Source organism: Chelonoidis abingdonii, chromosome 1, assembly GCF_003597395.2.
Source record: "Chelonoidis abingdonii isolate Lonesome George chromosome 1, CheloAbing_2.0, whole genome shotgun sequence".
Lineage (NCBI taxonomy): Eukaryota > Metazoa > Chordata > Testudines > Testudinidae > Chelonoidis > Chelonoidis abingdonii.
This window is the reverse complement of record NC_133769.1, coordinates 5,916,430-5,939,463: the sequence shown is the minus strand read 5'-3', so window position 1 is coordinate 5,939,463 and position 23,034 is coordinate 5,916,430. Positions and strand designations below refer to the sequence as shown.

General features: G+C 41.9%; 1 protein-coding gene across 2 annotated transcripts in view; it reads left to right on the top strand.

The window, feature by feature from the left end:
- MKLN1 (muskelin 1) overlaps positions 1-20,243 on the top strand; it is a 205,056-nt gene extending 184,813 nt beyond the window's left edge. For both annotated transcript variants that reach the window (XM_075063794.1, XM_075063800.1), the window contains 2 exons: positions 2,748-2,802; positions 5,324-20,243. In XM_075063794.1, the coding sequence (XP_074919895.1) occupies positions 2,748-2,802; positions 5,324-5,445 (177 nt within the window). In that variant the 3' untranslated portion in view covers positions 5,446-20,243. The remainder of the gene's footprint in view (positions 1-2,747; positions 2,803-5,323) is intronic.
- Positions 20,244-23,034: the final 2,791 nt, after the last annotated feature.

Here is a 23,034-nt window from a genome sequence, read left to right as displayed (position 1 = left end):
TGNGCCCTCCCTCCCTTCCCACTCCCCTTCCAAACACCCTTGCAAAACTCCCTGTTAGCAGCCCCTGATTGCTTGTGCGCGGCTTTATAAAGCCCTGGCCTGAGTTAATGTCCCGCCTACTGATTAAGGCTCAGCCAATTACCAGAGGCTTTGAGCTTTCAAACCTTCCTCTGAAGCTCAGGCCTCCAACTGCCAGCCATAGCACATGGTCCTTCAAACCACCAAACAAACAGACTGACAAACACAAGCTCAGCACACAGCAAGTAACCCCCAAACACAAACACACACACACACTACAGACAGTCACTTACCCCACAGATGCTGTATTTGCTGCTCCTTCACCTGGAGAACTCCCTTACGAAACTCCCTGTTAGCAGCCCCTGTTCCCTGTAACTATACCTGGAATGTGACGGTTGTTCAGGAGGTTATAAACAAACCTAGAGAGAAAACGGAACAGAAGTATCTAAGGAATGGAGAGTAAAATAATTCTGTAGGGCAAGATTGAGAGTGAAACTTCCCTAACACTGGAAAGTGAACTTGAGTGGGGACACATGATCACTCTATAAATACGTTCAAGGTAACTGTAGAAATGAAAAGAATCAGTCACACTCAGAAGATGTAGAGGGAGCAATGCATTGTAACTAAAGAAGGAAATGTTTTATGCTAGGCTGTAGGTGGTGCTACGTATAGGCAGGACTGAGTAGATCTGCTTATAATTATTTCCTAACACTTCCCATTATAAGACCACTTTTTCAATTGAGAGTAACTTTGCCAAACTGTAACCATTTGAGCTGAAATTTTCCGTGCCAGTTGTCTGCCTCAGTCAGAAATTTTTGGGAAAACTCCAGCTGAAACAGGTCAGCCATTTCTGAGAACCAGGCTAGGGAAAAGTATGTTTTGCCCATGTTGAGGGGGAAAAAAAATAAATACTGGTGACCTTTTCTTTAAAGAGCTCCAGCTCCCCTGTGCTTTGGAACAAGAACTTGAATTTGGCCTGGGTAACAGGGAGGTGGTGGTCTCGTGTCATGGATGTGCCTTTTGAAATCTCAACAAAAATCTGCCCAAATTTTGCTAAGTTATACAACTTCTGAAAAATTGCAGTTTGCACATGCTCAGTAGAGACATCTGAGATGGTAGCTGCTAAAATCGAAGAATCCATCCACACTGAGCTTGCTTGAGCCTCTCATAGCTCCTAAGTGTGACTGGACTGCACATGTGCCATCCCCACAGAGCAACTGAGCATGCTCCCTTCAGCCCGGAGCTGCAGGGGTAAAGCTGGTCTCCTCCAGCTTGGGAAGAGGTCCCTGCAAATATTTGCAAAGCCACTTTATTGTTCCCCTTCAGATCCCTCTTTAAACTCCACTTAAGTGTGATGCTGTCAAAAAAAATTTGACAGCGGTTAGGCTGCTGGTGGGCTAAGACCACAGGCTCTGATACTGACGGATATTGACTCATTGTTTCCTTATATTGCTCTGTCTGTGTCTGTCTGTTTACTCTTGTCTTACACTTAGATTGTAAGTTCTCCTAGTTTGATTTGTGCAGCATCTAGCACAAGCTGGTCCTGGTCCATGACTGAGGCTCCTAAGGCCATGGATAATACAAATAAGCACCTTGCTGAATCAGGGCCAGAATCACACTTTCGTACATTGCCATTTGCAGTGGCAGTGAAGCTCATCTTTAGCACTGCAAGCGCACTAAGCTTAATGATTGATTTTAGTTCTGTTTTATGTATGTTTATACCTCACCCTTCCTTTGGAATCTGCACATCTCAGTACCAGAGGGATGCAGGCGAACAGGAGGAAGGTCTACAGAAATGATAAAGTGCCTTAAGGGACTTATTATCTTTATGGAAACATTAATTACTCGATTTGTTTGTATAGCTCTGTTAATTGGCAACTAGCGGTATGGTGAAGGGGGGGGTTGCTATATATAGCTGCTTCCCGATAGCTGAAGGCTACAGACATGAAGGATGGATATTACTACATTGAAGTTATTCTTACCACATTCTCGCTCTTGAGTCTCATGCTCCCAGCCTGAGAATCTTTTAATGAAAAACCCAAAACTTATGGGACTGAATGGATGGGGATTGGTACTGGGATATGGATGATCAGGCCCAGGTTAGTAGTGACCAGAAGTTATTAACCATTTAAAGGTTGCTTGGCCTATGAACAAAAGTTGGTGGTTGTAGTCAAGTTCCTTCTGCACATCATGAACATCTGTCTCATTCAGTGCTAATTGGCACCCTTAGTTGTCTCAGCTGGGCAACCAAGGATTGAATGGACATGGAGACAGTATCACACTCATACCTAGAAGGGGCCATTCCAAGACAGAAATGATCTGGAGGGGTAGTTCAGGAGAAGCTTGCATTACCTTTATGATGTGTGTCTTCTTTGCAAAAGTAGGACTTTGATCTCTAGGGCTCTGACTGTTGCCTTTCATGATATTCATGCTAAATTTTAAACACCGAATTCACTTAAAACCGAAGAAAAAAGGAGGGATGGACACATGTAAAATCTATATTTATAGTTCAAAAAAAAATGCAGTCGCAAAATCCTGTATGGCTCTGCCTGCCTCTGTTACGACAACCACTGTACCATACATCTGAATGAACATTGTGCTAGGTAAACACAGCACAGGCCACCTTTAATGCAATTTGCTGTTTTAAGAAGCTTTTGTTTGCCTTATGTAAACATCTGGATAATTTGTGTGGCTCTTGTTTTTTTTTTTTTTTTTTTTTCCCCCCACAGTTTCAGCTTCTTGCTTCAGCACTGTTCAAGTCTGGTTCAGATTTCACCACTCTGGGTGAGTATTATAATGAACCAGAGACGAATTATGCCGAGACCACAAAGTGTAGCCAGGTTTATTACTGTGATAAGATTTCTGCTATTGCTGTTGAGGTGTAGGCCACAAACGTGTTAGCACAGTCAGGATATTAGAGAGACAAGATGGGTGATAAGTTTCTTTTATTGGACCAACTTTTGTTTGAGAGAGACACAAGCTTTCAGTCTTACCCAGAGCTCTTCTTCAGATAATAAAAGAGCAATAAAAGAGATTACTTTGCTCACCTTTTCTCCGAAAAGTGTCTTTAAATATCTGAGAAGGATCATTTTTATTCAATAGCGTTTATTGCCCCAAGCCCATTTTTAAAACAGCCAGTCATCAGTGGTCTCAAATTCAGGTATCAGTGGATCATTTTGCAGCTCTTGTTACACCATTTGCTGCGTCATTACCCAAATAAGCAGAAGCCTTGGTCAAAAGAAAGGAACTTGTGTCGTGTCATTTTTGGAATCCAGCAGCATGGTTACAGATTTCTGTTTGGTGTGAAAACGCAGTGCAGTTCCTAGAGCAATTTGGTTGGTTGTTCTTTGCAAAACTGGCTCTTTGGACAGAATGTCAAGAATAATAAAGATGACAATGTTGTAAACTTACAAAAACAAGAAATCCCAAAACATAATTTGTTTCCCCTGACATCCAATAACAAGATATTTTTCATAGTTACTTGAATGATAATTTGGAGATTGACCTATGAGAAGGCCAGAGGCATTACTTGGCTTTTGTTTTTCTAACTCTGTGCTGCCTAGTAGTTCCTGGTTTCATGCTATGTAAGCACTGATAATTTTGGTATTAGCTGAACTGGCAGTTTGCATCTCAAGAATTAATAGGGTAGGAAAAAAAGACTGTACAGTTTGTCCAAATGGATGAGGAGGTTGTGCTGATCTTGTTTAAGCATTATCAACAGATTCATTTTTCTAAGATGAGTTTTAAATTAAAAACTCCTTGACATCAGCGGTTGAAAGTTTCCAATTTTTTTGTTCTAATGTAACAAGGCAAATTAGCCTTTATCACAGTGGTGCCAAGGAATTATCTACTGTAACATTCTCACTGTGTATGAGCCACAGAGTTAGATTTCCCATAAAGACCGTGTATATGGTTTTAAAGAAACTGAATACGTAAATTGTATTTTAGTAGATCATTTTTCCTTTGATTTTGTCCTGTTCATGTAAAATATTTCAGCTTTAAAAAAAAAAAAAATCCTAACTTTAGGAAGTAACTACACTGTCTTTATTTCTTAATTGGATAATATGGTATTCCAATATTTTGCAGTACATGATTATGGTAATACACAAAGGTATTTTTCTTTAGTCCTGTTAAGATTAATATCTGCGTTGTAACAATGAGGATATGTTGCACCTTTCTTTGTGTCCTGTATCTTTTTAAAGGAAAATTCCCCTTGTTTCAGTCAATGTGACAAGTCTGCATTCATGTAGTAAGAATTAGTTATGATTGAAAGTGACCCCTTTGGGATACCAGTGGTGTGAATCATAGAAATTGAAGAGGATGTTCCAGTACGTATAAATAGGGCCCTACCAAATTCATGGTCCGCATTGGTCAATTTCACCATCATATGATTTAAAAAATGGTAAATTTCATGATTTAAATCTGAAATTTCACAGTGTTGTAATCATAGGTGATCCTGACCCAAAAAGGAGTTGGAGGGGGTTGCAAGGTTATTGTAGGGGGGGTTGCAGTACTGCTACCCTTACTTCTGCGCCGCTGCTGGTGGCAGCGCTGCCTTGAGAGCAGTGGCTGCTGGCCAGGAGCCCAGCTCTGAAGGCAGAGCCACCCCCAGCAGCAGTGCAGAAGGAAGGGTGGCATGGTACGGTATTACCACCCTTACTTCTGCGCTGCTGCCTGCAGAGCTGGACCCTCAGTCAGCGACCGCCACTCTCTGGCCACCCAACTCTGAAGGCAGCACAAAAGTAAGGATGGCAACACAGCAACCCCCCATAATAACCTTGTTCCCTCTCTCCTCCCCCCCACAACTCTCATTTGGGTTAGGAATCCAAATTTGAGAAATGCTGGTCTCCCCCCATGAAATCCCTATAGCATAGGGTAAAAGCACACTAAAGACCAGATTTCATGGTGGAGAGGCCAGATTTCATGGTCTGTGACGGGTTTTTCATGGCCATGAATTTGATAGGGCCCTATATATAAATCCATTGCCCTTGTGTGATGTTGGCTTGAATGTGAGGCAGACCAACTCCAGGCTGGTTTAGAGTATGTATAATGGATAAACTGGTGGCAGTGGATAGCAGGGCTGAATAAACAGCCTGGACTGTTAATGTTGATGTGTGATGCAAGGTTGGGAAAGACTTTTGGTCACAGCCAGCGCAGTGATGTGTATTTCAGAAAAGAGTATGAGGAGACAATAGCAAGTATTCCGCATTCCTTTAAAATGTATATACTTGGCATATTTCATTGCTTAATTTATTTCATGTTTTAAATTTGACTTATTTTTTTCCTGTCATTCTCACTCCCCCAGGATTTTCGGACGTTGACCATACCTATGCGCAAAGAACTCAGCTCTTTGATACGTTAGTAAATTTCTTTCCTGACAACATGACTCCTCCTAAAGGCAACCTGGTAGACCTCATCACACTGTGACAGAAAAATCACTGGACATATGAAAGAAGAAAAAAGCATCCATTTTCAGTATTTTAATTTTTTTTACTGCATTGATTGACTGCTGAGTGCAGTAATGTAGTGACCCCTGGGTCTTTGAATGGGGCTTTATACTTTGTATAATGAATACCTGAGGTTTTTCCCCTTGTTGAATTAGGCTAATAAAATGTAACTGACATAAATATATATATATATATATATATATATGTATATGTATATATGTATGTATATATATTTTCTGATTTTGACTTGAGTTAGCACATATAAGAAGAAATCAATCATGCAGTCATCCTTTTTGCTTTTAGGGGAAATGCTGAGATATTTCAGGCTCCTTGAAACTGAAGATGGTTTTACTTTTTTTTTTTTTTTTTTTTTAAATGCCTCTTGCTTGATTGTAACTAGTCATGACATTTGCTTTGCCCTACTGGCTTTATTCGCAGCAGTTATGTAGCTTGGCAGCAGGACACTGTTGTACGTTAAGGTAATGTGTGTCCTTTTTGACTTGAGTCCTGTAATTGTAATGTACAGTGTGAAGGAGGATATGTCTCAAATTTGCCACCCTCTTATAGTCTGATAAACTGACTAACACTAGCGCGTAATTGGATTTGCTATAGAGTGTGAACATAAATATTTAGCTGGTGCTACTGTAAATGCCTGGCTTCCATTCTCTGAAGCCTTCTACTTAAAGCTGGCAGTGAAGTTTGAACCTCAGAGAAACCTTTGAAAATAGAGTGCAGGAGGTGCTGGTACAAGAATTTATTCAGGGATGGTTTTATGTCTGTGCCTCTCTTGTGCTGCTTTCATGACAAACTTTGCAAGTCCTTGTAGAGTTCTACAGAACTGGGTCTTCCACATCCCCCATGGACACGCTGCACCTCTACAGCACTTCCGTCTGGATGCAGTTTTCCAAAGCAGCATGTCTGGGTTTACGTACATGTTAGCTCTGTTCGCATATTTGTCTGAATGTGAAATTTAATGAGGATTGTTCTCAACAGCTTGTTTTTTGTCTGTCCTGTGTAGCACAGCTCATTTAAGTGCATCTTAGAATTATTCTGTGCACAAAGGCCTCTCCCCTCATTTAAAAGTTGGATTTATTAAAATAAGCTGAATGCATATGTCCAGAAATTGGACTTTATTTTCTCCCTTGCAGAAAACTCTCTTTGTATGTAGGCCTAAGGGCTTGGAGCTGCAATGTGTCTGTAAAGTATAAGGAAGGACACATGCACCTAGTGTTAGCATATACTTAAATTCAGTGCCAGAAAGCATGCAGTTCAAACTGGTTGATAAATTATATAACGACCGTAGAGATTCATGTCTAGAGAGCCAACAGCCCATAGGACATGAATCCTGAATTTCCTGTGACTGAGTAACTTTCTCTGAATTTACTGGAAGTATTGTGTGTGCAGGGATGATGGATTAGACTTTTTTTAAATGAAAAGAAATGACAGTGAATATTTTTTCATAGTTCTAGTATTCTTGTGTTTTCATTCAGTTAGTCCCCTTCTTCCTCACAATTTGTTTCCAGTTTCAGTACATTGGAAATCATGATGAAAAAATCTGTAATACTATTTAGCTTATTAAGCTATTAAACACCCAGAAATTAACAGTAAATTAGAGGCTGGATTTGCTTTAAAAACTAAGTGATTAGACTTGACTTTTTTTTGCCTTGAAAAAATTATAGATGTAGCTTTCTTTTTGAAGTTACCGCGAACTTACTGTTTGGCAAGTAAGTTAATGTAGTTAACAGGTAGCAAATCAAAAAATCAAGGGAACACACAGTTTAGCAAATACAATCTGGTTAAATATTTCAAAGGAACAATGTCAAAAAAAAAAAAAAAATTCTCCAGTAACATGAAGTGCCATGCCACAGTTTGTTTTTTTTTACTGCATGTTGTAACCTTCTGGTTCTTTACTAGGTAATGGCTAGGTTAATCTTGTTGCTTCCATTAGCACTGTGCCATAGCACTGCTGTTCTGTAACTAAACTACATTTTTTCAGTCCTCAACTACTGAGGTTTACAATGTTGTGTGCTGTTTATCTTGGGGCTATGATTATGTATTCTATTCACAGAAACAAACTTGCTCACAATGTCAAGCGGGTGATTCTTGTTTTTTGGTGGCTTTTTTGCCCCCTTCCCCCTCCCCCCCCCCAAAATCTTTCTAAGCAGTTTACCTGTCATTTACTCTTCTAACTTTCATTTTTCTAGCTGGTGGGGTTTATTTTCATGTCACTTTTTAACTTTATTTTTATTTAAATAAAGTTGAACCAAAGTGAAGCAATTTATATTAAAAATAACCAAGGGTAGATTTAGTGGAGGGTCTAATAAAAACACCAAATGTTTTTGGGGTAGTAACCTCATTGAGAAGCATATCTTGCAAATCAAGCTGTGATTAAGTGACAGCATACTCACTTCACTGAAGTAAAGCATGATCTTTGTGTGATCTGATGCGAGATTTGCAAACATCATTGGCTAGGGTGTGTGTATATGATTTTTCTGAAAACTACTGGGACTAAAATTCTCAATTTTAAATTATCTCTGTTGTATATAGACAGACACACAACAGCAAATGTTCAGTCATGAGTGTAAGCCTGCTCTGTGCTACGGGCAGGTGGGGAGGTTGTGGATGCCTGCAAGTGCAGAAAGTTAAAGTTGCCAGCTTAGTACTTCCTACACAATGACTGACAATCCCAGGCTAATGGGAGTACTTGAAGAATATCAAATATTGACATACCTTGTCTGTGAACATAGACAAGTTTACCAATCTCTCCTCCCCCACCCCTCCCAAACCACTCAATGTGCGCTTTATTGCTTCCAGCTGGTGGTTAACCAGCTGCCATTTCCACAGCTCCTTTCCTTTTTAAGAACTGCTTGATGTACAACCTAACACAGCAAATGCATTTGCAGCTCTATATTTGTGAAGCAATAGAGGCACCCTGTGGCCAGATACGTTTATTCAAAGTGAGTATTTCCTATAGATTTTCTAAAGGTTATCCACTACTTCCGTGCCCTCTTGAAGGTTAGTAATCAAAATTATATGATTGGTGCTTTGCAATAGTATACTCTGCATCTCTTGTATAGCTGATAAAAATAGGTAGTATTAAAAAAAAAAAAAAAAAAAAAGCATTGCTCAGTTTCCTGAGAATGTACAGAAATTCCTGTAATAGCCTGTTAAAATACAGTTGTGATATTAGATTTTGGGGTTGTATTATGCATGGGCTTAAGCTGTGAGTGTCATTCCAGGAACTTATTAGCTCCAATCATTATGGAAATACAAAAGTCCAAACAGAAGAGATCATCCACCTTGTTTGGAAAGGTCGTTTTAGAAGACATTTTGTTGTACAGTGCGCTCACTGGATAACGGCATAAGTGTAAACACGTGCTTTACTTCGTACTATCTCAGTACTTGATCCTGCTGATTACGTAGTGCCTCAAAACGCTTTTAACACCGAGCCTGCTTCCTGGTTTGGAGCACATGAAAGAACACGTAGTATACATGATCTCTACTTTGTAAATTTACTACCACATATTATCCACATTGCAACTGTAGGTCACTTCATTACATGGAAATGTGAATTGGGCATTCTAAACTAAACCTTGTCCCATTTGCTTAAGTGAACACTTTCTACCAACTGAAGTCTGTAAAACAAAGACTATTTTAAAATATAGCTGGTTCATTTGTAGTGATTTATAAGGCAAAAAACTTTGTACCAACAATCTGAAGAATGAGAAGCTATAATTTAAATGTCTGCTGTTCCCAGTGCTTACTAACTAGTAGAGACTTTGAGACACACTGGGCCAATGTCTACTGATATTGGTCTTCAGAATATTTGTCCTTGGGATGGTGTTCAGTAGGTAAGTTTTTGTTCACATAAAGCTTGTTTTATGTTAATGTTCCTGAGAAGCTGTGCATAAATCTTCCTCAGACAACAAGGCCCTTTACCTACTGCAAATTGCCAAAACTAAGTTCAAAGTTGAATGTATAATCTTAGACATGGATCACGAACCTGGGGAAGAGGAAACAATCTCTGTATCACCCCACTTGCCAGTGGGTCAGAAGGCAGAAATCCATAGATGTCCATGTTTGTTGTGTGTTTTAGGTAAATCTGTATCTTTTGGATTCTTTCAAAAATGGTATCTTCAGGTAAAAGCACCATTGTAAAACGTTTAAACATATTTTGCATGAGGCATATAAATACAAGGGACAAAAGGAAGATTTTTGGTTAATTTTTTAAAGAAATCAAATTGACCAACATTCCATTTGACTCTTACCTGTTGTGAGAGGTCTCAGTGGCAGCATTCCTACAGTGGTGAGACATGAATGTTGCCTACACCTGTCTGCAGGGTGGTAATTATTTAAACTAGCTACAATCCTGATGCTTGCTGAGAGAGTTTTGATGTATAGTTGGTCATAATCCAAGCTCTTTTTTCCTTGTAATCAGAAGATATGCTTATTCTGCTCTTTGCTTCCATGCACAGTACCCCATATGTGTAGTGTTTAGATGGAAACAGTAGAAATTAAAATAAATACTGATCTGTTAGGTTGTCTGTGATTTTGTGTGTATGTGTAAGGCCACAGGTAGTGTGTATGGAATTGTTTTCAAAACCATGTTGAAGCATTTATTTTGAAAAATGGGTGGGTGCAGACACAGTTGCAGAGGGCTTGCAGACAGACCCTGGAGATCAGACTTTAGGTAAATCTGCCTTGATAATGTACTATAGAAAAGCCTCTGCACTGATTTCTTTCTTTGAGGATAGTTTTGACTGTGACATGGAGATGGCATCCAATTTAGGCATTCTTTTCCCTAAGCATGGAGTTGCTTGAAGAAACCATCCTTCTTGCCAGAGACATCAGTAATGTGAAAACTGGTGAGCAGAGTGTAATTCATCTCCTAAGTTTACATAGCTCTGTTCCTAAGAACGAATAGCAGTAAAGAATCCATTATCTCTGGATGGGAGATATTGTCACATCTCTTATGTTCATTGCTTTTTCCTTTTTCTTCCCAGAAGCTAAAAAGATTTGTAATCCCGTGTGTAGAAATGTACTTTATAAAACCAGTTGCTGGAGGAAACAGACTTGGTATATTGAGAGTTTTCTTTTTCATCTGTTTCTTCTAGGAACAAAAATCAGGAAGTCTTACATTGCTCATGAATGAATCCTATATCCAGTGTAGTAGGTTGCATGTCTGACGTAACGTTTTTCCTTCAATAGTTATTTCTCTTGTGAGATGGGGAGTATAAAACGAGTCATAAATTTGCTATAGCCTGCTGTAGGCTGGGGTAGAGTACCACACAGATGATAAAGCATTACAAAACAGGCACCAGTGTAAACTCCACTCAGAGAGGTGATTAGAGATAAAGGTTATGTACATAGTACAACTTAAGTTGGTATAAGTTATGTCACTCAGGGATGTGAATAAGCCACCTCCCTGAGTGATGTAAGTTACATCAACCGGTGTGGACAGTGTCATGTCAACGGAAGAGCTTCTGTCACCACTCGCAGGGTCTGGAGTAATTCACGGGAGAGCTTTCTCCTGTTGGCAAAATTGTCATGAAATATACTGCACGCCTGTGCTAGGTAATCTGCTCCAGGCCTTATCTTGATGACTGGGCAAGTAGAGTTTTGCAGTGTTGAGAAATGCTATATCTTCTAGTGAGTTGGGAGTAAGTGTTGGTGAAGGAATTTAGACCAGGCGACGTGGTGTAAGGGAATAAACTGCTTGTGTAACCTGAGCAGATTACAGTAATTTAAAGGTACACAGTCAAAAAGCTTCTACATAAAACAAAACTGATGTGTAATGAGAAATGTACAAATCCTAATATTAATACACGTTTGGTGGAGTTATAGCACAAAGGTTTTTTAGTTGAATGACTCCCCACTGCCTGAGCAATGTGGGAAACAAATACTCATTGCATTGGTGCAGGAGCATCAGAAAGTTAATCTAATTGAACGTGAACGTGCATACTCCCTGGCCAAGTCCAATTTTATTATTGAGGGTAGCTAAGTGTAGTGGGAAAAGTTACGTCAGCATAAATGGGAAAGTAAAATCGGTAAACTTCCTTTACTGTCTGAGGTCGGCAACCCTTTATTTACACGGTTTGAAATCAAATCCAGCTACTGTATTGTTGTCTTGTTCTTCGCATCCCAAAAAACCAGCTCTGTGGCCTAGGGGAAGCGCTGTGTGCTGCCATGAGTGATAGCCTGTAAAAGATATGGAGTTCTCTCCTATATGGTGTTGGGACATGGGAAGAATTTGCTGTAGAGCAGTATCAGGAATTCCCATCAGTTTGAGCCCTGGTTATCTCCAAAGATGACATCTATTCTTGACCGTGGAGAAGCAGAGGCAAGATGTGGGTGTAGGGGGAGATTGAGATGTAGTGGAGTGGGGTTGAATTAAGCAAAGACGATTGCACCTTCTGGGGCATGGAGTTGAAAATAGCAGATAAGAGAGACCTGGAGGATATAATTGCATCTGGACTTCAAAAGACTTTATAAAAAAATCTTTCAAGAGGCTGCTAACGAATCTTGAAAACAATGGGGTGGAAGAAGGGGAAGCTCTCAGACTGAACACTGGTTTAGGAGTAGAGAGGAAAGGCAGGAATAACCAAGTAAGGGCTTGTCTACCCTACCACTTAAGTGGATGTAAGTTGTATTGCTCAGGGGTGCGAATCCACTCTCATTATCACTTCAAAAGTTTTTTCCTCCCTTGGTTATCCTACTGTTAACTGAATTGTCTCATTAGACTGACCTCATACTTGGTAAGGCAACTCTCATCTTTTCTTGTATTTATACCTGCTCCTGTATTTTCCACTCCATGCATCTAATGAAGTGGGTTCTAGCCCACAAAAGCTTATGCCCAAATATATTTGTTAGTCTCTAAGGCAGGGATGGGCAAACTTTTTTTTGGCCTGAGGACTACATCAGAGTTGCACAACTGTATGGAGGGCTGGTAGGGAAGGCTGTGCCTCCCCAAACAGCCTGGCCTCCGCCTCCTCCCACTTCACCCTTCATAACCCCCAACCCATCCAATTCCCCCTGCTCCTTGTCCCCTGACCGTCCCCTCCTGGGACCCCAGCCCCCTATGCAACCCCCCTGTCCCCTGACTGCCCTGACCCCTATCCACAGCCACCCCCACCAGGACTCCCACCCCCTATCCAACCGCCCTCTGTTCCTTGTCCCCGACCACTCCCTCCTGGGACCCCTCACCACTAACTGCCCCCTGGGATCCCACCCCCTTATCCAACCCCCTCTGCTCGCTGTCTCCTGACTGCCCTCCTGACCCCATCCACATCCTCGCTCCCTAAGAGGCCCCACGGGACTCCCACTCCCAACCCTCCCTGTTCCTCATCCTCTGACTGCCCAGTCAACCACTCCCTTACCCAACCCCCTTGCTTCCCACCCCCTTACCAACAGCAGGAGCTCACAGCCATGACACCCAGCCAGAGTCAGCTGCACTCCCCACGCTGCCCAGGAGGAGCAGCGGGCCAGAGTGCCGCCTGTGCAGCTGTGGGGTAGGGGGGGCAATGGGGACCAGGCTTCCCAGCCGGGAGCTCAGGAGATGGGCAGGACGGTCCCGCGGGCCATAGTTTGCCCACATCTGCTTTAAGGTGCCGGAAGGACTCCTCGTTCTTTCTCCCTGAGCAATGTAAGTTACGTTGGTACATACACTGCACTGGATCGGTAGGAGATGCTCTCCCACCGACGTAGCTTTCGCCTCTCACTGAGGTGAAATGATTATGCTGTTGGGAGAGCACTCTCCTGTCGGCATAGTACGTCTTCCCCAGGCACAGTACTGTGGCGCAGCTGTGCTAGCGTAGCGCAGTAGCAGAGACTAGCTCTAACTTTTGACTGTGGGATAATGTTAATGTGCATGGAGACTAGTGGCAACTAACTCAGAAAGTACCCGGGAAAAGATCTAGCCAGTGTTGTGGCAGCTTAACAAAAAGTTCTGCTTGATTCAGAGCCAAAGAGTGAAGATGATGGGCTGCATTACAAAGGGGATAGAGAATAATAGGAAAATATGGTATTGAAGCCATAAATCGTAGTAAAAGTGCCCTCTTTGAAATCCCGAGTCTTGGTTACTTTTATTAAATAAGCAGTTTTTGAGCTCTGCGTAGTTAGCCAAGTGCATTATCAGTGGCTAACACTTTCCTCTGAAAACCACTGGACGTGGTTCATTTCTTTATGTGACTATGAATTTAGAAGATACTCTAATGCGTGCAGTTTTATACTGTCTGCAGCATGAGGACATCAGCTTTAAGGTATTTATTTAATTATTACTCTTACTTGCCTAGTGTCAGTTCATTGAATTGGTAAATGAGGATTCTGTATATACACTAAAACAGCAGTTCTCAAACTGTGGGTTGCTGAAGCCCGAGCCCCACTACCCAGGGCCTAAGCCAAAGCCCGAGGGCGTCAGCCCTGGGACTCAAGTTGCAGGCCCCCTGCCTGGGGCTGATGCCCTTGAGCTTCAGGTTGGACCCGCTTCCTAGAGCAGTGAGGCTCAGACTTTGCCCCCACCCCTCAGGGACAGGGCTCGGATGGGCTCAGGCTTCAGTTCCCCCTCCTGGAGTCGTGAAGTAAATTTTGTCAGAAGGAGGTCATGGTGCAATGAAGTTTGAGAACCCCTGCACTAAAAATACCTGCAGAAATAAGATTGGTTGGTTGGAAATTGTGTTGCTAGCTGTAGGCTCTGTTTTGCTCATGTAATACTAATGACACTTGAGGAATCGGTCACTTGCTTCCAGGTTTCTGGTCTTTTTAAAAGTTTTCTTGGTTTGATGGCTAATCATTTTGCCACTTCAGAGAACTTAAGTGTTCAGGAAACAGCGTTTCTTCCTTCTCCCTTCCAATAACGTTTGTTGCTAGTCTGTGCTATCTAACAGTACTGATGGATGTCAGTTTGCTAAACTTTGAAAATAAGTGGTGACACATTAACACTGGTCTGAAACAACCAGGGATAAGACCTTGCCCTACTCTTTCAGCAACTTCTCCAGCATGTTAACCTATGCGTTTTTAGTGGTGCCATTCTTTGGTTTCTTTGAAAGGGAGGGGTTAAAATGTTAGTCATCCTCAGAGGCATCTTAAGGCTTGTCAGTAGTGGGAAATTTGACCAGAATCTCTGTTGCAGAATAGCTCTCCATGTGGACACTCCATTCCAGAAAATTACTCTGCTTTGGAAGTGCACTAATTAGTATGGAGTAAGATGAGTTTTATTCCAGAATAGTATCCATGTGGGGGTTTATTCCAGTCAACTTCCCCAGGTGGACATGCCCTTACAGAGGAGGGTTCCCTTTGGGGAAGCTGAGAAAGGGTGGGATGTGATAGGTTAGTGTAGTTTTCAGAAGTCTGACCTCTCTCATATATAGCTTAGTTGTAACAATTAAAGCACCAAGTGCATAAACTCCACAAAAATCATATTGAGTAATTCTGCAAGTATTAAAAGAGGAAAATAAGGTGAGGATTCAGTCGTCATTACGGATGATGCAAGAACATGCCAAGAGAATTATTTATAATCCTACATGTCACAATAGGACCTGAATTGGGAAGGAGAGTCATGTTGCTCTAGAGGTCTTATTTAATGCAGTTTGTTTAGTATATTTAACTCTGCACAGAATAAAAATTTAAATCTCCTGCATCTCTCTCGGCGTGTGTAATACTGTTATAAGATAATACATCTCTTCTTGTTGGAAAATGCCAAAATGATCGGTTACAGCGGTACCAGGTGGCAATGTGGTTAAGAGTGGAGAAGTATCTGTGTTGACACAATGTGAATCCAGGCTCAGGTACAAATTTTGAATCCATGCCCCGTAGTTCGTGGGTGGTTCAGATTTAGGGTACAGGTTTGGCCACTATAGAGATAAGTACTTAACAGCAAAATGGGGATTCACGTGTGGATTCTGAAGTGCTCAAGTCACTTGTCTTGCTGCACAGTAGCAGTTAGTGGAAGCATATTATACCAATATTTATCGTTGTGACCTGCCTGCTTTAGTATAATCATGCGAAAACACTACATTTAATGAGTTTGAGGAATGGTCTTTATTTCAAATCAGTCTCGGTAATAATAATAGCTCTTACATAATGCTTTTCAGAGGTAGATCTCAAAAGTGCTTTATAGGGAGGGCACAGAGAGATTGTACCTTGCCCAAGGCTGAGCTAGAGGCCTAGCTGGGAATAGAACTCAGGTCTCCTGAGTTCTAGTTCAGTGCTCCATCCAGTAGACAACACTGCCTTTCAGTCCATTCTTTAGTCCATGGAGAATTAGACCAGTTGACAAAACTATTTTTCATGTGTGGTGAATTAGAGAGCCCTCGTGCCCAAGAGAAGAGGAGGGGAAGTTTAGTGGAAGTGCATGACTTGTTTCTATTGGGTGTAGCTTATGCCACAGCTGTGAATATTGGTACATTAGATAGGTGTAAATGTGTGGTAACACCATATTACAGTGAGGAGTTCTGTAATATTGATTAACATGGGCACAGTGGGTGTTTAATCACTGTACTGTCATGAAAGAGTTGCGTTAAAAACTTTTCAGGTTGTGGTAATCGGAATTTTTATGCAAGATTTTTTGCTCTCTGGAAACCACCTGTGTTCTGATGATCCAAAAAAGATAATTTGGGGAAATTGTTAACACGGCATTATAGAACAGAGTCTTTCACCTCTAGGACACTGATTAAAATCCATCAGAGAATGGTTATGGTACCATCTGATGAAATCCTCACTGTCTCAAGTGACCCCAACACAAAGTACTCCAGTTAGTTCAGGTGGTCTGTGTTGGCATTCTCAGCAGAGGGGCAAAGGATTGAATGGAGATGAAGCCTGGGATATCCATCCCTGTCTCTCCAGAACAGGGCTGTGACTTTCCAATAGTGAGTAGTGTGCAGGGACCTTGTATTACTGCTGCCTATGTTGTGCCTGAGGTTGACTTGAGAACTTAAATTTCCAGGGTTGCCAGTACAGCACCTTGACAAACACTCTGATTTAAAAAATAAATGTAAACATTTGCACTGATGCGAGTTTCTATGTGCAGGTGACTTCCAAGCTCTTTTTACCTGCAGTGACCCGAGTTTGGGGTTCTGTTTCTGAAGTTAACACCCGGAACCCCAGGGAGCTCCTTCCTTCTAGGTGTTGGCATGCCATCACCTATCGCATCAGAGGAAGAGAACTTTCAGCTCAGGCTTCGGCATGGCAGCGAGGGGGAGAGCAAGATGGGGGAACAGTCCTGCATCTCTTTCCTTGTAACAAGCCTGCTGAGATTCCATTGATTGGTTTGGAGTTTAACTATTTGAGGCCCGCTTGAATTTAATTAGCAGCATTCAACATCGGTGTGGCATCATATTTCATTAACCAAGCGAACACAGGTCAGGATAAACTGCTTTACAATTGACCTTTTAAAGTCTCACATGTGGAAGATGAAAATCTTTGGCTGCTATTATTTTTGCACATTCCAGTGGACAGCAGTTGATCATCCAGGCCTTCTTCCCAGTTCTTCTCCATTGTGACTATTCATTCTTCGCCAGGGTCCAGTGCACACCTGATGCTGATGTACTGAAGGGGACTCTTCTTGAATGGAGGCTGTGGTGGATCACTTTCATTGCCTTCCATCAGGGCATCATTGTGACCCTTTCTGTCCAGAGCACCTCAACATCACTTCTAAAATAAGGAGTCGCTACAGATTGTGCCAGCCCTGAGCCACACTCTCCTCGAGGCCTGCTGGCCCAAGAACAAAGGACATGAAATCATGCACGCTGATCTCCCCTCCCCCCCGCCAGCAATAGCTTTATGTTCTGCCCCTTATACCACTGTACAGGAGAGAGCTGGCTATTCACATCCCTCCGAACAACCAACATTCTGCTGAGGACGTAGAGGCCATAGACTGTAATAAGACCTTATTCCAAGGGTGGCGTATGATTTTATATTGCATCAGCAGTGTGCTAGCTCCTTTGCAGAAGTATGAGGATAGAGATCTTGTCTTGAAGTTAACAAGCCAAATAATGGATTGGGGGTTATGAAAAGGGCAGGGGGACCCTTCTGCTTATGTAATGTAGATAATTAACTGTTTTGACTATTAATATCAGCTTTCAGGTTTATTGTTGCAGTCTCCTCTGATCTCCCTCCCTGTTGCAAATAGGAATATAAACAGCAAGGGAAGGAGGGAGGCGGGGTTGGCCTCATAAACTGATTTATTAAGTGAGCTGTTACATATGCAAAGATTTTTGAAACCTCTCCCCTCCCTTTCCACCTCCAGTCTATAAATTTGCACCATTAGGAAGGTGTGTCCTCTCACTATCCAGATTCCCTAGATCACCCACCTGCCCTCTTTTGAAATGAAATTAGTGCAAGAGCAGCTTATTCCAAATGCCAGGGCTGCACTTCAGGCAGGCTTTGCTGCCTCTCTTCTCCACACGAGAACATTATATTGATGTATAATGTTAGACAACACTTTTCTGCTTGCTGTGTCCAGCTGCAAAGAGAAGTAAGTCTCTTTAGAACGTGTTAAGACCTATCAGATGTAATGCAGAATAATCAACAAACCCACCAGAAGCGGCCATCTTGGAAGATGAAAAGTAGGACCTAGAAAATACATCTGACAGCAAGGGAGATCCAACTAGAAGATGTTATAAGGTTCCTTCTACTTAAAGTTTAACACACACATAAAAAAAAGTGGGCTAACTTAGGTGAACTCCTTTTAAGTGAAAATAGAAGACAAGGTCTATACCAAAATCTCAGCTCCCACTGACACATCTACTCTGTTCCAAGATTTGTAAATACTAAATGGCCCATGTTTCTCAATGTTGATCTAAAAATTCATTTAGTATAATTACCTAATTCATTGCTCTTCAAGGTATTGAACCAATTGATGCACACTTCCACGGCAGGATGCTAAAGCTGCCTTTTCACAGGCTATCTTGTGTTAGGGAAGAAGGTGATCTTCGAAATCTTTGGGAAACAACTTAATTCTGTTGTAAGAGAAGTGATTTTTTGAAGTGTTCGTCTTCAGCTCTGATAAACTTTGCTTAATTTACAAGCACATAAAATGACTTCTGACTGCAGAGATTCTGGGGTCTAAACACCAGCTGTTCTTTCTATCTCTGATATCTATTTCTGCTGTCAGCTTTGCTGCTGCATGAGGCAGGAGAGTAGCCAGCTTCCTCTCCCACAGCGGTGTTGATTCTGCTGCAGTGGTGAACAGAATTCATTAATTTGCTTTGGTTAAACTCTATGTGAGATTTAGCGAAACATGGGGAGCAGCTATGTTGAGTAAGAAGCTGGATTTTTTTTGACACTTTCCATCCTGTAACTGTACTTGATGATTCTTTCAATTACCAGGATATTTTAAAAGGCAAAATAGCATTGAAAACCGAATGTCTTCATTTTTGTCCTTGTCTGTTGAAGGTTAATGTCTTAAGGTTGCCCCCTTGGGGTGAGAGTGAGCACCTTGCTTACCTCCCGTGTCATTCTCTAGGTAGCTACCATCCTGTGCTCTGGTGGTAGGGCTGAATCTTGCAAACTGTTCCTGCAGAGTTCATGGTGAACCTGATAAGTTCTGTGCACTGTTTGCAGAGTCCGGCTTTAAATCAATGGCCTGATGTTTGAGCATTCAGTTAACTAACTTGGACCCTCTAGTTCATTGTGGGATATTGCGAGATTGCATTCCAGCAACTTCCGCATATGATGATCAGGTGGATTTTACACATGCAAACTTTGAGGTGTGACCTGGCCTCAGGTCTTTGTAAATGTTTTCCCTCCCCCCTTAAAACACCTAGAGCAAGTTTTGTATCTCTAGGTTCACTGGCTGTTTGGACTAAGCTGTGGTAGTCTTAGTGGATGTCATTAAAATCTCCACATCCCACAGTTATGGGACAGAGATGCACCAAGCCCTACGTATATAGAGTGGGTATAGTTATTTACAGTACCTTGGAGAGTAACTGCAGAGATTTTAATACTGCTTACCATGAACTTTTCCCCTTGTACCATTTGGGCAAAGGGCTTTTATCCTCCATCCCACTATCCTGAGTTATTAGCACTTGTGCATCTGATTAATTGATGATTTGTAGACCTCATAATCTGGGAAAGGGATTGAGTCTTACAATGCATGGTTCCCATTAATGCTAATAGGAGTTGTGCCTAAGCCCCCACAAGCTGTCTCCCATATGGTGCTTTGAAAGCTGAACTTCCTCTGGTCAAGAATTTGGCACATCTACATTTCTCTTTGATCGCTGCCGTAGTGCCTAGTTGCATTTCTAGGTCAGTCCTAAGTATACTTGTGCCCATTTGAGGTGGACATTCACTGATCATTTGCCTTACCCCCAACCCCTGCCATAGGAGATCTGTACTGTGAGTTACAGGAGAAGGTTTGACTCAACGAGGGTCCTGCAGAGATGCATCCTCTGAGTTGCAGCGACATTTTCATGAGCAGGTAGAGGTCTGTACTGAATACTCATACAGAGCTGACGGAGCACTTAGGATACAAATCACGTTGTTAATGAATGCTCTGAGATACTGACAGGATGGTCCATCCGCATCTATCACCTCTTCCTGACCCATCGCCTCAGCTACTTAGATTTTTTTATTTCCATCTTGGAATGTTAATTTCCCTTCTCTGGCCCTTGGCAGTGTTATGATTCCTGGGTTGATAAATACGTAAGCAGTGCCCTGTGAATAGATGAATGGGTGAGCTGGTGAACAATGACGAATGTAGAATTCCGCTGTATGTAATGTACATATGGAAAGAATGTATTTTCATTTTTTCTTAATAAAAATATATATACAAACCGGATGTGATATTTTGGTTACTGTATATTCATTCCAGTACCATTTCCTCCTAGGAACTGAATGCAGCTTTTGGAGGGGGCACATGGAAATTATGATTCTTTTTTTTGGTACATATTGAATGTATATTACAGCTTCCGCAAAAAGAATTGGGGCAAGTCTGTCTAGCATTCTGATATGCCACAAAGAGAGCTGAGTACTGAAATCAGTGTTTAGCTGTGTCCGTGTGCCATGGATCTGGTGCTTAACAATCAATCACAGCTTTTGTATTTGTAAGTAATATACAGTCAGAGAATAAGGGCGGGGGAGATGCTTAGGTGGGATAGAATGCAAACAGTGACGTACAGGAGACACTCCTCCCACCCTCCATGGAACAGTCAGCCCAGCCACTAGCATGTTACTGGGTTTCAGACACTGTACGGGGATTGTGGTGAGGTGTCCATCCCACACAGGATTAGGAGGAGTTCATGGAAGCCAGATGGGCCAATTAACCTAGTAGATTAAACACTGAGAGGAAAGCCCTAATTAGAGGAACAGGCTCACCTGTGCAGGAACAGGTGGGGCCTGCATAAAGCCAGGTAGCTGGCTGCTGATGGGGGCTTTTGCTGGGAAGGGCTGCAGGGAAGTGGGTTGCAGTCGTTCTTTGAGTGGAGGGAGTTGGAGGCTGGAAAATACAGAGGGGAAAAAGCCATATAAGTAGGAAAAGGCCTAAGGAAACACCAGCAAGAGGTAGGACTGTGGCTACTTGTTATAGGGTCCCTGGACTGGAACACAGTGTAGAGGGCAGGTCTGGGTTTCCCTCCCAGCCACTGGGAAGTGGCAAGGGCTTGGAGATGCCAGCCAGTGGGTCTGGATTTTGAATTCCCCTGAAGAGGAGGACCTTCATGATCTGGCTGGAGAGTCAAGCCATGAAGAGGAAACTGCAGATCTGGGAGTGAGCTGGGGCTGCAGAGCAGGCAGGATGGGGAGAAGATACCACCGGAGGGAGAGCACTAGCCTGAAAGTTAATTCCCAAGGTGGCCAGCAGGAGGCGCCACTCACAGTGAGTGGACCCTGTGGCAGGGATGTTTAACTCAAAGCAATTTTAAATATTGGAAATATATTTGCAATTTATGCTTAATTTGTGGCCATGTCCCTTTAACGCAAGCAGTCCCCCCTTCATCCCAACCAAAAACTAAGTCCCGTTTTACACACAAGAATGTTTATTGACAGAAATACATGGTGTCTTCAAAATATATTTTGTAGGAAAATGCAAGAATTATCTCTACAATCCAGTTGCTCAGTAATTTCCAGTGTAAATCAGACTCCTGTCCCTGTGAGAGATGCCACTCTACAGCACGCTAGATAGCTGTATTGTGTACATGTGAAACATTCAACAACAAAATAGCCTCTTTAAACATATATTTTCCCTCCCCACAGTCTGTTTTGGGAATGATTTTGCTGTGGTGGCAATAATATAAACCTACTGTCAGCTGGACCATGGCATATGACTATGAGCATAAAATATGCATTATTTACACTTCTATGATTCTGAAAATAGAAGTCTTGCAAGAACTTGTCTTACCAAAATGTAAAGGTAACACTGTACAAATAGAGATTGTGTCTTGAAGTTAAAGCTATTGTTTTGGGGAGGATTTTCATCTTTTTTGGTCTAACACACACAATTATGGCTACGTTATACTATGAAGTTTTAAGGCCAAATACGCTCAAAGTTGCATTTTCTAGTTCTCCTGTTTCCTAGGGGACTTTGAAGAACATGATCTACTATGTATCACTTTCCATTCTTCATAGGAAATCCTTATTTAAAAAGTGGGAGGGGAAAAAAATCTAATTTTAAGATTCTTGTGGTTTAAAAATATGGTGTATGGAAAAATAAATACATTTCACAATTCTTGTTCAAATGTTCAGCCATTGCTTGCTGAGCAATGTTTGCTCTGAATAAGACCTGTAATTTCACAGTGTCAAGCCCTGGACCTGCATCATGTTCTTCCAAACTGTGATATCAGGTCTCTGGACCCAATTCAGCAATGCAGTTAAGTATATACCTGATTTCAATAGGGCTCAAGCATGCGCTTAAAGCTGAGAACTACTTTCTGCTCCAAGTGCAAGGCACATTTTTTTGAGCTTGCCTCCTCTAACATAAATAGCAATGTGTATATTTAAAAAACAAAACAAACACCCTAGCATGCTTAAATGTGGTTTTCCCCTGTGGTCTGGGTGAGAACAAGACAGATGTTAGTCACATGGCAGAAGGCACTCCATGCTCTGGTGATGAGCATGGTGTAAGAACATATAGAGAGTAGAAGTTAATTGAATAGGGATGATTTGCTGAACTGAGGCCTTTATGATAATATCCTGCAATTAAAGATTCCTTGGCACAAACAAGCAGAGAGACTCAACATTATGTAAAGGGGCAGACGCACAAGCTTACAAATGGATGAGTTGTCCATTAGAACAATTATGAATCAACGTGGTTATGAAAGTTATTGGAAATGCTGAGACCAGCTCCTTAGGCTTTTTGTAAGGCAGGTTGAGCCTGTTTAAATATGAAAACAAAGCTGCTTGTTCTAATGCAACAGCACACTTCCAAGACTGTCACTTGGCCACTGCTGGTCAGATTTAGCCATCACACTTCACCACAACAAGAGTCTTCTGGGCCTACCAAAAATGGTAATCTGCAGTTTCCCATTGGCAAGCTATAGTCTGAAATGTTCATCCCCTTTAATTTGGATCAGATTCTCATCCCCCTGCTGTGGGAGTACTCTTAGCCCTTTCAATGGGGGCTGCTCTCGCAGCACTGGGC